A 14,253-nucleotide genomic window follows, 5' to 3' on the forward strand; every position below is an offset into this window, starting at 1 on the left:
AAAAGAAGTATGAGGGGAAGGAGTAGGAGGAGGAGGAGGAGAATGAATAGGAAAATAAGAAGAGGAAACGTAAGAGGAGGGGATGTGAAGGAGAAGGATTGAGGAGGAGGTGGAGGAAAAGGAGGAGGTGAGGAAGAAGGAGGACGAAGAGGATTAGCAGGTGAAGAAACAGTCGGAAAAAGAAGTAGAAGAAGAAGAAGAAGAAATGTGACAAACTACTCACAGCCACTTCTCCTCCATTCTCCAGCCACTGGCACACATCCATAAGTGCATCTATGGCACATTGCGTTCTTATAGCCATTGCCTCCTTGTTATCCGGCTTAAAGAACTCATGACTCTTATAGGCCGTTGTAGCATGCCTCCTGTATTCACCCAGGTTGAACACTGCAAATAGAATACGTATCAATAAATTAACTATATACCATAACTTCCCGTCAGGCTCGCTTCGCTCGCCATATCCGTCTAGCCAGGGGGCTCCGCCCCCTGGACCCCCGACTGGATCGGCCAAGAATGAGATCAGCAATCTCGCTTCGCTCGCCTGTATTTTTATCATATGTTAGGACAATCCAGTCGGGGGTCCAGACTAAACGTCTGGCTAAACGGATATGGCGAGCGAAGCGAGCCTGACGGCTAGAAATATAATATTCCCAGGATTGAAGTAGCAGTGCCCAATCAATTTTTCCGCGATAAATGCATTTAAATCTTCAACTTGGTGCCAACCTAACAAAGTCAACTCAACTTAATGCCAACCTGACAAAATTATTAATTTAGTTGCCAGTTAACAACTGTTTCGAAGAGGTACTCTATCTAGATTATAGTTCTATAGTAACATATGATATGAAAATTTCAATTATAATTAAGAGATTGGGAGAAGAAGAATATACATGCTAAAAGACGAACTTTAAACCCTTAAAAACAACCCTTAGAGTTAAAATATTGCCAAAAGATTTCTTAGTGCGCCTCTAAAGGGCCAACTGAACATACCTACCAAATTTGAACGTTTTTTGTCCGGTAGATTTTTAGTTATGCGAGTGAGTGAGTGAGTGCCATTTCGCTTTTATATATATAGATAGATAGAAGATAGAAGAAAGAACTGGCTTATACAGGTAGGGGATATGAAATTCACGAATGACGCATCATCACATCTCAACTACTCAACTCATTAACTTGACATTTTGCATACTGATTCCAAATTCACCGATGATAGTTATAGACCTAAGATAACAAAGGCAGATCTTTGAATATTCTAGAGGCTTTAGAAATAACAAGAGTAATTGAGGAAAATTCTCAGTATAGTTTAAATGACCAGATTCATTTCAACCAATACAACACTACGAATTTAGTTTTATCATAAAATTGTAAGCATACATTAATCAATAGTTTTTCCATTTACATATCTGTTTTATTATCTTTCACACTTGTTTTCTTGGTTCTTATTTTGTACTGAAGGTAAATTTTATTATCATGGCGATTCTGTTGCTTAAGCTGCCATTTTGTCACACCGTTGAGTGGGAGGAGACTGTCTAGCTAGGCCAATGGCAGGCGTTCATGCCCTCGACCAATAGCAGTACTCGCCTACTAGTATAAATTCTGCTGCTCTTGTATTTAGTTTTGGTTTATCAGAGATTAACAATGGTGTAATAACCGAAACCGGTCTTCCTAATTATCAATAAATCAGTGGTTTTTTGACAATTTCTTAGTCTTTTTCATTCAATATTTTAAATTCTTCAAGATTTCAGTAGGTAGAGTTTTCAGTTTGTCAAGTTTTTAATAAGACCGTTGCAGAGCAAGAGTTACCTGCTTGGCTTATACAGGTAGGGGATAGGAAATTCACGAATGACGCATCATCACGTCTCAACTACTCAACTCATTAACTTCACATTTCGCTTATTGATTCTCAATTCACCGAGGATAGTTATAGACCTATTTTAAATTTTTCAAGATTTCAGTAGGTAGAGTTTTCAGTTTGTCAAGTTTTTAATCAGACCGTTGCGGAGCAATAGTTAGTTACCTGCTACTTATTATAAAGAAGAGATTGATTGATTGAGTACCTTATTTATGTAGATTCCAATATATACTGGCTTATACACTTATTTACAATAGCTTACAATACAGCAACATTATAGATGAATTTACATAATATAGACTAAGAAAATTATTATTGAACTGTATCCTATTATATTACGTGATGATATTTTTATATCTGGTTATTTATGTTCAACGGATCTCGAAAACGGTTCTAACGATTTTCCCAAAATTTGAAACATAGTAGGTTTATGATATAAAAATTCGATTGCACTAGGTCTCATCCCTGGGAAAACTCGCTGAAGGACATGAAAAGGATAACAATTATTTATCCTTAGAAAAACAGATGATAATTTCGTCGTCTGTCGGAACAGAAGATGTGTGTGTGGGATAGAAACAGAATTATTTCCAGCTGTATAGTCAATCAGCGAGAAATATTATCGAGAAATTTTAATCTGATTTGATGACATGACTTCTTAATCATTCTAAACTGGAGTATATCATAATTTTCAAAGTTAATCATTAGTTGACAATTATAAGTGATTAGTGAGTGTTATTTTGTTATTCAATTTGGTTTGTAAATAATCTTAAATTAGAACTTTTTTGTTTTTAAATGTTTGGACTGAAAATTGAACCTGAATTCAAGTGTATGGAACATAACCTACTTTCTGGACTATTTATAGTGTATGAATAAAAATTCGGGGAAGAAACAGTTTTGGGCTGTGCCTGTTACTCCTTCCCTAATCATTGTGTTCTGTTTATCAATAGTTTATAAATAAATAACGAGCGAAGCTCGGTGCCCCGATATTATATGAAAAAAGTAATTTGTAATAACGATAGATAATATTTTAATGCATGTACATAAATTGGCGGAGCTTTGGACATATCAATGTTCATTCTTTGGAAACAATAGTCAATATATCCTTCCCACTAACTCTCTACCGTGGTGCTGCCGGTCTAAAATAATAGAAGGCCTAGCGTCCCAACAACCCAAGGTGCTAGAGTGGTAGAACCCCACCGAAAATCCGGGTTCCTTTATATCCATAAACCTCCATATTCCACATCCTCACCCCTTACCAAGCCTTTTAATATCCTCCCACTTGTACCTTTCAAATTTCCACTTCCCTGTGAATTCTGCCCATCCAATAAATCAGCCTAGATTATTTTCATTAATTGTACTAATTTACACTTTTTTTCACTATGTATTGTATTTAAATTTAGAAGTGTTAATTTTTGTCGTTTTGTTTAATTTTATAAGTGTTTGCCGTAGGACTTGTCAGACAATGAAAGACAATTGAATAAGATTAAAAATTGTAAGAAAAATTGAATAAATATCAAATATCTACCTTGAAGAGAGAGAGTTATGTCGCAAAAAGGAGGAGGAAAAGAAGAAGAAGGTAGAGGAGGAGGAGTGAGAGGGGTAGGAGGAGTAGAAGAAGAAGGTAGAGGAGGAGAAGAAAACAAACAGAATGTAGACCATATACACTCAACCTAATATATAGAATAGAATGAATAGAATGACAAAGACATGAATAACGAAGAATAACAATGAATATAAGAGATTTCAAAGATGTTCCAGCTATAAATCCAATAGAAAATCGTGAATAATGAAAAATTTCTCACCTTTAGTATTGATACCAATCCAATTCAGATATCTTGACAATTTCTTTGATATGTAGGTTTTCCCTCTGGCAGGCAGCCCCACCATGGCGATCACATGGGGACTATTCACATAGTTGGCTCTTTCTCCTTCAAACAAACAAAAAGAAAACATAAATTAGATTATTATGATTCATTTATTTTAATAACATAAATGATTCATTCAATTATAAAGATAACAATGCCAGTACATCCATTCAAACAATATAATGATTCATAATAACTGACAATAAAAGCCTAGCTAACGTTTCAATGAATTGCACAAAGTATTGTGTGGAGAATGATTGGTTGATACTTGGATGGAATGCGCATTAAATTGGGATAATATAATATTGTGTTGTATCTACACTAATCGGCCTACCAACAACTCATAACCCTACAGTATTGGACAAAGTATTGTGTGGAGAATGATTGGTTGATATTTGGATGGAATGCGCATTGAATTGGGATAATATAATATTGTGTTGTATCTACACTAATCGGCCCACAAACAACTCATAACCGTCCATTCTATAGAACAATTTGAAACAAATCATCGAAATTAAAAGCTCCAAACCGTTTTACCAAGAAAGCTGAAAGGTATATCTTGAGTTTAATGATTACTCATGAAAATTACGAATAGAATAAATTTTAAAGACTATAGACTAAGTTGAATAAAGAGGTTCAAGGTTGATTAAAAACTAAGACTTGAGAGAGCTACAAGTCTAATGTTATTTAACACAGAGTAGAAAATCAAATAAAAAACAATTAAATATGATTGGACCTACAAATCATTCTTTAATCACAATACAAAAATAATGAATTACAATGTAGGCCTATCCTAAAATATAAAAATTATACTGTGATAACCCTCAATAAAACGTAAAATTTATAGGTTAATAAGCATAAACAGAAATATTTACTAAACTTTTATTAGCAAATATATTATCTCAAAAGGGACAAACCTACAAACATGGATAATTTTGCTGTAAAAGTCAAATATCCTAACTAAATATTCAAAGAACCAGCAAATTTTAAGGTTAGAAAGCATGAACAGGCCTGACTACCCGACAAAAACATGACCTAGATTACCTGGAGTGGTAGTATCATCCATCATTGACTAGTTATTAGCAATTATTTTACAATTTTAAACATTTAAAACATGAATTATACACGAAATAACATAAAAACTAAAGTTAAAGTCTTGAATGACATACAGAGACAAAGTTGAAAATTTGATTAACGTTTGAGTTGACTGATAAGATAATAGAGAAGTGCTTGGTAGCTTAGAAGTAGCAGATACTAGAGTGCGAGTGCTTGAATCTGCCTGTGCTTCTGCTCTGCTGGGCAAAATAGAAACTATTGGTTTTATAGTGAGGTCCACGTTATAATGGCAGGGGACAAAGATAGGAAAAAACGTTGCCGATCCTCTGTGTTGTCAATTCCTTCTATAGACGGAAGCTGATACAGGTTTATTGATGTAATATCAACTAATCATTCTCGTTTTAAATATTTAATTATATTTTATTAAGCAATAATTTCATTTTTTAATAATTTCATAATTAAGATGAAATATTTTGTTAATTAATTATTAATCCTACATTGTTAAAAGACGATCAGGCAAGAGAGCAAAGCGAGAAAGAGATAACACTCTCCGCTTTGTTGAATGATAGACAAGGATAGCAATACCATTGCTAATCAAACACTGCCATTATAACGTGGACCTCACTATAGGGAACCCCCCTATCATTCAATACACCCACGATAAGAAAAATTGCATTTCTATAAGAAAAATTGAATTTCTATCAGGAAAACTTGAAGAAAACTCGGAAAACTCACCTACGAACCAAGTTTCCTTATTCAGAAACTTCCAACCTTGTGACCAGTAATCAGCTTCCGCCATTTTGAAATTACACGAAAATTCGGAAAAATCAATTTTGTAACTTGGTTACACAACTAGACTAACACTGCACTATTACGAAAAGTGATAACGTTTCTCTAGAATTACATTAAAAATTGTGAAAATTTTATCTGGAATAGTTTAGAAAATTGAGAAAATTCAAGTAAATTTAGCCCACGTTCATACACCAATATCAAATGAAAGACTGAAGAAATAAAGTTCAAAATTATTGCCAAGTTCAAAATCATTATCAACAATTTTTAGTATCAATTTTTGAATGCCAAGGTTCAATCATTATAATTAAAATAATTGATAGCATTGTCTTCAATCATAAAAATGAGTTTAATTTATTTATTACTTCAATTTGATAACCTAATTTAGTTCTACAGTAATATCATTGACATTCAGATTTTTAATTTATTACCCATCTATAGTGAGATTTATTCCAAACTGTCAGTATTGTTTAAATGGGAAGCCTTGATGTTATCCTATAAGGAATACTGACAGTTTAAGTGGATCTCATTATAGTTGTCTTTTTAATTATTTTATTTAAACTTATTATTAATTTCAAGTTGTTTTTACATAATGTAAGGTTTGAAAAAAGAATTAAAATTAGAATGTATATTAGATTTAGTTCAGTAAACATTATCAGAGACAAGAAATATATGCTTATGCTTATCCTTTATCTATGACATTATTCAAAGAATTACGTATGAATGCACAGTATCTAAAAATTAAAAACTTCACAAAAAAGTACCACACAAAATATTATAATAAAGGAAAGAACTGGCTTATAGTTGTAGGGGATAGGAAATTCACGAATGACGCATCATCACGTCTCAACTACTCAATTCATTAACTTCACATTTTACATATAGATTCTTAATTCACCGAGGATGGTTTAGGCCTGTTTTAAATTCATCAAGATTGCATTACATCAAGTTTTCACGTTGTCAAGTTTTTAAATTGACCCTTGCGGAGCACGGGTTACCTGCTAGTAACAAATACAATAAAACTATGAAACTAAACAAAACTGGAAAAAATGTGTACTAAAACTGGTACTAGAAATCGGCCAAGTATTGCCAACATAAAAATGAGAATATACCTTCTTGAATCCTGTTTTTACTGGAAAAACAAGAAAATTTCATGTCAACTCTATGAAGTTGTCGTTCATTGAGAAATATTTCACAGTAATTATTTTACTATTATTTCTTGGATGTCTACCTTGAGGGTATTTTTAGATATTGTTTCTTGACCTAGTATTTTGGTTATTCTCATTTCTAGCTTCACCAATTATGTAGATACAAAACAATATTATCTTGCAGGAATTTTTAATTGCATTTTTTTCTTCTCATCATTTCTTTATTTCTTATTGATTCTTTATTCTCATTTCTAGCTCCACCAAACCTAGCTCTACAAAACAATATTATCTTGCAGGAATCTTTAAACTGCATTTTTTCTTCTCATCATTTCTATATTTCTTAATTGATTGATACAATAAGTTCATCATCAAAATGATAGGGAGAGAAAAAATAAGGTAACCCTGTGCTATTCCTCTCCCAAATTTAGATAAGGTTACACATAGTCCGAAATAGGTTAAGTCTTGTAGTTGTTCACTTCACAAAATGTTCAGTCCTTCATTATTTTCACAATGTAGATTTTGAAATGTAGATGCTTCAAAACCAAACATAGAAGGAAGTGAGGTCTAAGATTCAAGTCGACGGTTTGGCATTTCTCTTAATGTTTAAATGTTTATATATTTATATGTTGCGCATTTACGGCGAAACGCGGTAATAGATTTTCATGAAATTTGACAGGTATGTTTCTTTTAAATTACGCGTCGACGTATATACAAGGCTTTTGGAAATTTTGCATTTCAAGGATAATATAAAAGGAAAAAGGAGCCTCCTTCATACGCCAATATTGGAGTAAAAATCAGACTATAGAATTATTCATCATAAATCAGATGACAAGTAGTGATTACACAGATGTGTGGAGAAGCCAGTCTATTGCTGTATTCCATAGGTCTATAGTTTCAATCAGGTACTTGTGGATGAGAATACTGCGTGAGGTCTACTGTTCACAGAACTACTAGTATAAAAGGAAAAAGAAGCCTCTTTCATACGCCAATTGGAGTAAAAATCAGACTATAGTATTATTCATCATAAATCAGATGACAAGTAGTGATTACACAGATGTGTGGAGAAGCCAGTCTATTGCTGTATTTCCATAAGGTCTATAGTTTCAATCAGGTACTTGTGGATGAGAATACTGCGTGAGGTCTACTGTTCACAGAACTACTAGTATAAAAGGAAAAAGAAGCCTCTTTCATACGCCAATATTGGAGTAAAAATCAGACTATAGTATTATTCATCATAAATCAGATGACAAGTAGTGATTACACAGATGTGTGGAGAAGCCAGTCTATTGCTGTATTTCCATAAGGTCTATAGTTTCAATCAGGTACTTGTGGATGAGAATACTGCGTGAGGTCTACTGTTCAAAAACTACTAGTATAAAAGGAAAAAGAAGCCTCTTCTCTCATACGCCAATATTGGAGTAAAAATCGACTATAGAATTATTCATCATAAATCAGCTGACAAGTGATTACACAGATGTGTGGAGAAGCCAGTCTATTGCTGTATTTCCATAAGGTCTACAGTTTCAATCAGGTACATGTTGATGAGAATACTGCGTGAGGTCTACTGTTCACAGAACTACTAGTATAAAAGGAAAAAGGAGCCTTCTTCATACGCCAATATAGAGTAAAAATCAGACTATATAATTATTCATCATAAATCAGCTGACAAGTGATTAAACAGATGTGTGGAGAAGCCAGTCTATTGCTGTATTTCCATAAGGTCTATAGTTTCAATCAGGTACTTGTGGATGAGATTACTGCGTGAGGTCTACTGTTCACAGAACTACTAGTAATGATGTATAGTACGCGTCCCGCAGCTTTGCATCCGTTACTTTAAGACGGCATATAGGCAAGGTATGGTTCGCGGGGTGATATTCCTACTTTTACAAAAACATACGCTCCAGAGTACCTGGATCCCTAGATAGAGGAAGCTCCCTACAGATGTTCGATGTTTTTGAACGGGTAGTATTGTAGTCTAGTGGCTATCCACCGATAGGCAAAGCTACAGGATCCGGACTATAAAGTTGGATAATTATTGTTCCAGTCTATATTATGTAAATTCATCTATAATGTTGCTGTATTGTAAGCTATTGTATATAAGTGTATAAGCCAGTATATATTGTAATATGCATAAATAAAGTACTCAATCAATCTCTTTGGTAGAGAGTTAGTGGGAAGATATTTTGAATATTGTTTCCGAAGAATGGACATTGATATGTCCAAAGCTCCGCCAATTTATGTACATGCATAACAATATAATTATTATCTATAGTTATTATTTACAATTGCTTTTTCATATCATATACAGTTCATAATAATTTTCTAGTCTATATTATGTAAATTCATCTATAATGTTGCTGTATTGTGAGCTATTGTATATAAGTGTATAAGCCAGTATATATTGTAATCTACATAAATAAAGTTCTCAATCAATCACTCTCTCTCTCTCTCACACACACTCTTTATCTCTCTACCTCTCTCTCTGTCTCTCCCCGGTCGTGAGTTGATGAGAAGGATATTATTTTCAATCCTTTACTGAAAATCGACAATATTATTTGTTGAAACACCGCCGATTAATAAAATTACATCACAATATTATATTATCGTTATTCTAATTGCATTCAATCATTATTCTCATTAATTTTTATACTTTGTAAAATTCGTTGTATAATTAGCATTACAGTCATGTAATGTAAATTAGTGTATAAGCCAGTAAATATGTAAAATACATAAATAAAGAAATCTAATCTAATCTCTCTCTCGCTATCTCTCTCTCTCTCTCTCTCTCCATTCATCGTCCACGTGACAACACCATGATTGTTTGAAGTTGTTAATCTCAGAAACATAATTGAATTTCCGAAGTAAATTTAGGACAGACAATACAGTCATCACGAATACATAAATCAAGAAAACATAATTTTCAGAAGCACAATAGAATCTCAATCCAATTTCGGTGCGGATTTTTCAAGCTTTTTCCAGCTGTTGTCAATCAATTCAGAGCTGAAAACTCATTTGAATTTGACCTTGAATTGATGAATTCCTATAGTGAGGTCCACGTTATAATGGCAGTATTCGATTAACATTGGTGTTGCTATCCTTGTCTATCATTCCACAAAGCAGATAGCGAATGTATCAAATCATAGTGATGTATATCAAGTTGAGATGATACTGTATCATATTTAGTTGATACTGTATCATGTCGTGGTTGTTCTTGTTCTATAGTGAGGTCCACGTTATAATGGCAGTATTTGATTAACATTGATGTTGCTATCCTTGTCTATCATTCTACGAAGCAGATAGCGAATGTATCATATCAACACTATGGTTGTGTATCAAGTTGAGATGATACTGTATCATGTTGTGGTTGTTCTTGTTCTATAGTGAGGTCCACGTTTTAATTGCAGTATTTGATTAGCATTGGTGTTGCTATCCTTGTCTATCATTCCAAAAAGCAGATAGCAAATGTATCAAATCATAGTGTTGTGTATCAAATTGAGATGATACTGTATCATATTGTGTTGATACTGTATCATGTTGTGGTTGTTATTGTTCTATAGTGAGGTCCACGTTATAATGGCAGTATTTGATAAGCATTGATGTTGCTATCCTTGTCTATCATTCCAAAATGCAGATAGCGAATGTATCAAGTTGAGATGATACTGTATCATATTGTGATGATACTGTATCATGTTGTGTTGTTCTTGTTCTATAGTGAGGTCCACGTTCAATGGCAGTGGAGAAAGATAGGAGAAGAGCGTAGCCGATTCTCTGTCTTTTCAATGCATTCTATAGACGGTAGCTGATACAGGTTTATTGATCTTTATTCACTGTTCATTCTGGTTTAAAATAATCAATTATATTTTATTCATTAAGAGAATATATATTTTTCAATGATAAAATAATAATTTTCATAATTGAGATCAAATATTTTGTAAATTAATTATATTCTACATTGTTGAAAAACGATCTGGGAACAGTGCGGAGGTGGTAGAGGATAGCGATATCTTTTGTGGAGTTATAGACAAGGATAGCAACACCAATGTTAATCAAATACTGCCATTATAATGTGGACCTCACTATAGAACAAGAACAACCACAACATGATACAGTATCAACACAATATGATACAGTATCATCTCAACTTGATACACAACACTATGATTTGATACATTCTTTATCTGCTTTGTGGAATGATAGGCAAGGATAGCAACACCAATGTTAATCAAGTACTGCCATTATAACGTGGACCTCACTGTACTGTGAGCTTAGTGTGTATGTATTGGTGTGTCCTTGTGTATGTGTGAGCGCCCATAGAAGTGTTTGAATTTCAAAAACAAACAGCTTTTCGATTGGTCTGAGTTGATGTTTACTTGCTTATTATCATGCAGATTGGAAAAAGAGAAGAAAAAAAAGTGTTTTAAACACGATTTGATTAGATGTGTGGATTTGATTTTTACTTTATTTTCTTCTAAATGGTGCCTAGCTTTTTTTTCTTGCACTTCTTTGTTGTTGTTCCTATTCTTATTTTTGTTGTTGTTCTTCTTATTCTTCTTCTTCTTCTTCTTCTTTCTTATTCTTCATCGTCTTTACATTCTTCTTTATACTCTATTATAGTCTCCTCTCCGCTTTATTATACTGTATTATAGACTATAGTGAGGTCCACGTTATAATGGCAGTGGATAAAGATAGAAGAATAGCGATGCCGATTCTTTGCATTAATTAATTATGTTTCTACACTGTAAAAAACATAATTGACATCGTTGTGGACCTAGAGAAGGATAGTACCACCGGCTTTGTCGAATAATAGACAAGGATAGCAAAACCAAAGTTGATGAAATACTGTCATTATAACGTGGACCTCACTATAGCAGGTAACACGTGTTCCACAAGGGTCCATTTAAAAACATGACAATCTGAAAACTTGACGTACTGAAATCTTGAAGAATTTAAAATAAGCCTATAAGCATATTTGGTGAATTGAGATACTATATGCATAATTTCATGTTAATGAGTTGAGTAGTTGAGACGTGATGATGCGTCATTCGTGAATTTCCTATCCCCTACAGCTATAAGCCAGTTATTTCCTTTATTATGTTATTATAGATTGTAGATATAGAGATATTTTCTCCTCACCTAGATTATTTGTCTCTCGCTTTATTTAGTAATCCTACTCATTAATTCAGATCTATCTCCTCATTCTCTCCTCATCCCACATCTCTTGGTAGAGAGTTAGTGGAGAGGATATATTGAATATTGTTTCCGAAGAATGGACATTGATATGTCCAAAGCTCCGCCAATTTATGTACATGCATTACAATATTATCTATAGTTATTCCAAATTGCTTTTTTCATATCATATACAGTTCAATAATTATTTTCTTAGTCTATATTATGTAAATTCATCTATAATGTTGCTGCATTGTAAGCTATTGTATATAAGTGTATAAGCCAGTATATATTGTAATCTACATAAATAAAATACTCAATCAATCAATCAATCTCTTGGTAGAGAGTTAGTGGGAAGGATATATTGAATATTGTTTCCGAAGAATGGACATTGATATGTCCAAAGCTCCGCCAATTTATGTAGATGCATTACAATATTATCTTGTATAGTTATTCCAAATTGATTTTTTTATATCATTGTACAGTTCAATAATTATTTCTTAGTTCTTCTTCTTCATCTGTCGTCTCCTGTCTTCTTCTTCTTTGTCGTCGTCTTCTTCTTCTTCTTCATCAATCAATAAATAACCAATAAACAATATTGATCGATTTTATTGTACCCCATTTGAAGACAAATTTTATTTATGGTAGGTATTGATCTAATAGAAGGTGCATGTGTTGAAACTAGCTGTCTTTGTTGTCACTGTTCGCTTCTTCTTCTTGTTCTTCTTCTTCTTCTTCTTATCCTCCTCCTCCTCCTCCTCCTCCATTTTCTTATCCTTCTTCTGCTACTTCCTCTTCTTTTTATACGACTACTTCTAAGACTTCTCTCTCTCTCTTCGGTCGTGTGTTAATGGGAACGATATTTTATATCCTTCTAAAAGAATCGACAATTATTATTTGTTGAAACACCGCCGATCTATGAAGTTACATCACATTATTATATTATCGTTATTCTAATTGCATTTCTATATTTATTCTCATTGATTAATTATCTATACTTTGTGAAATTCGTTGAATAACTAGCATTACCGTCATTCAATGTGAATTAGTGTATAAGCCAATAAATATTGTAACATACATAAATAAAGAAATCTAATCTAATGTCTCTCTCTCTTATTCATTATCCATCATCCACTAGAGCCTCCCTTACATTCATGAATATTTCTCTTTTATCTCTTCTCCTCCTTCTTCTTTTGGTAGAGAGTTAGTGGGAGGATATTTTTAATATTCTTTCCGAATGGACATTGATATGTCCAAAGCTCCGCCAATTTATGTAGATGCATAACAATATAATTATTATCTATAGTTATTATATTACAAATTGCTTTTTCATATCCTATACAGTTCAATAATTATTTTCTTAGTCTATTTTATGTAAATTCATCTATAATGTTGCTGTATTGTAAGCTATTGTATATAAGTGTATAAGCCAGTATATATTGTAATCTACATAAATAAAGTACTCAATCAATCAATCAATCAATCTCCCTTATGCCTTATCCATTATCCACTAGGAGCCTCCCTTACATTCATGAATCTTTCTCTTTCAACACTTCTCCTTCTTCTTCTTCTCCACTTCCCCACTTACTGTCCTACTCACTCTTCAACTCACTGTTCTTCTTCCTTAGTTGAATTGTACAGGAAATCAATTAAATTTCACAAAAGGTCATTTTGAAAGGCTTCATCCCTTTGCCTCAGTTCCGAATTTCAGTCATTTTCAACCAATGGAACCAGTCACTAATTCATTCAACACTAGACAATCGATTGGGGGCGAAGAAAGGAACAATAAGTAAGAAAGCATGGAGAAGAAGATTCTGATGAAGATGATAATGAAGAAGAAGGAGACGAACAAGAAGAAGAAAGAAAAGAAGAGGATAGGATGAGAAGACTGAGGCCAATGAGAAAGAAAATCGAGTTGAAGAAGAAGAAAGAAGGAAGAGTGAGAACAGTGAGAAGAAGATCCAAATCCAAGTCGAAGAAGAGGAAAGGAAGAAGGAGAAGAAAATAAGCGGAGAGGAATAAGAAGAATGAGGAGGAGGAGGATAAGAAGAAGAAGATGAAGAAGAAGAAGAAGAGTAATTATTGTAGAGTAAAAAGGAAAACATAGGAAGAACAAGAAGAGAAAAGGGAATGGAAAAGGAAGTAGAAGAAGAGAAAGGAGGAGGTAGAAGTAGAAGTAGAAGAAGAATAAGAAGAAGGATACAAATAAGATGAGAGGAATACGAAGAAGAAGAAGAAGAAGAAGAAGAAGAAGAAGAAGAAGAAGAAGAAGAAGAAGAAGAAGAAGAAGAAGAAGAAGTAGAAGAAGAAGGGGAAGAAGAAGAAGAGAAAGACCGGAGAAGAAGAAAAGGAGGAAGAAGAAGAAAAGGAAGAAGAAGAAGAA

The 14,253-nt window shown here is 33.3% G+C and overlaps 1 protein-coding gene across 4 annotated transcripts in view; it reads right to left on the reverse strand.

Annotated features, from left to right (window-relative positions):
* Window positions 1–14,253, reverse strand: part of LOC120348918 (6-phosphofructo-2-kinase/fructose-2,6-bisphosphatase 1-like) — a 60,576-nt gene that overhangs the window by 32,014 nt on the left and 14,309 nt on the right. For 2 of the 4 annotated variants that reach the window (XM_039441086.1, XM_039441087.1), the window contains exons 2-3: window positions 3,649–3,774; window positions 224–384 (exon numbers count right to left, since the gene is read on the reverse strand). In XM_039441086.1, coding sequence (XP_039297020.1) covers window positions 224–384; window positions 3,649–3,774 — 287 coding nt within the window. Of the gene's footprint in view, window positions 1–223; window positions 385–3,648; window positions 3,775–4,755; window positions 4,939–5,502; window positions 5,766–14,253 lie in introns of those variants that run through there. The other 2 variants (XM_039441088.1, XM_039441089.1) reach the window with 2 other exon arrangements.

Source organism: Nilaparvata lugens, chromosome 14 (genome assembly GCF_014356525.2).
Source record: "Nilaparvata lugens isolate BPH chromosome 14, ASM1435652v1, whole genome shotgun sequence".
Classification (NCBI taxonomy): domain Eukaryota; kingdom Metazoa; phylum Arthropoda; class Insecta; order Hemiptera; family Delphacidae; genus Nilaparvata; species Nilaparvata lugens.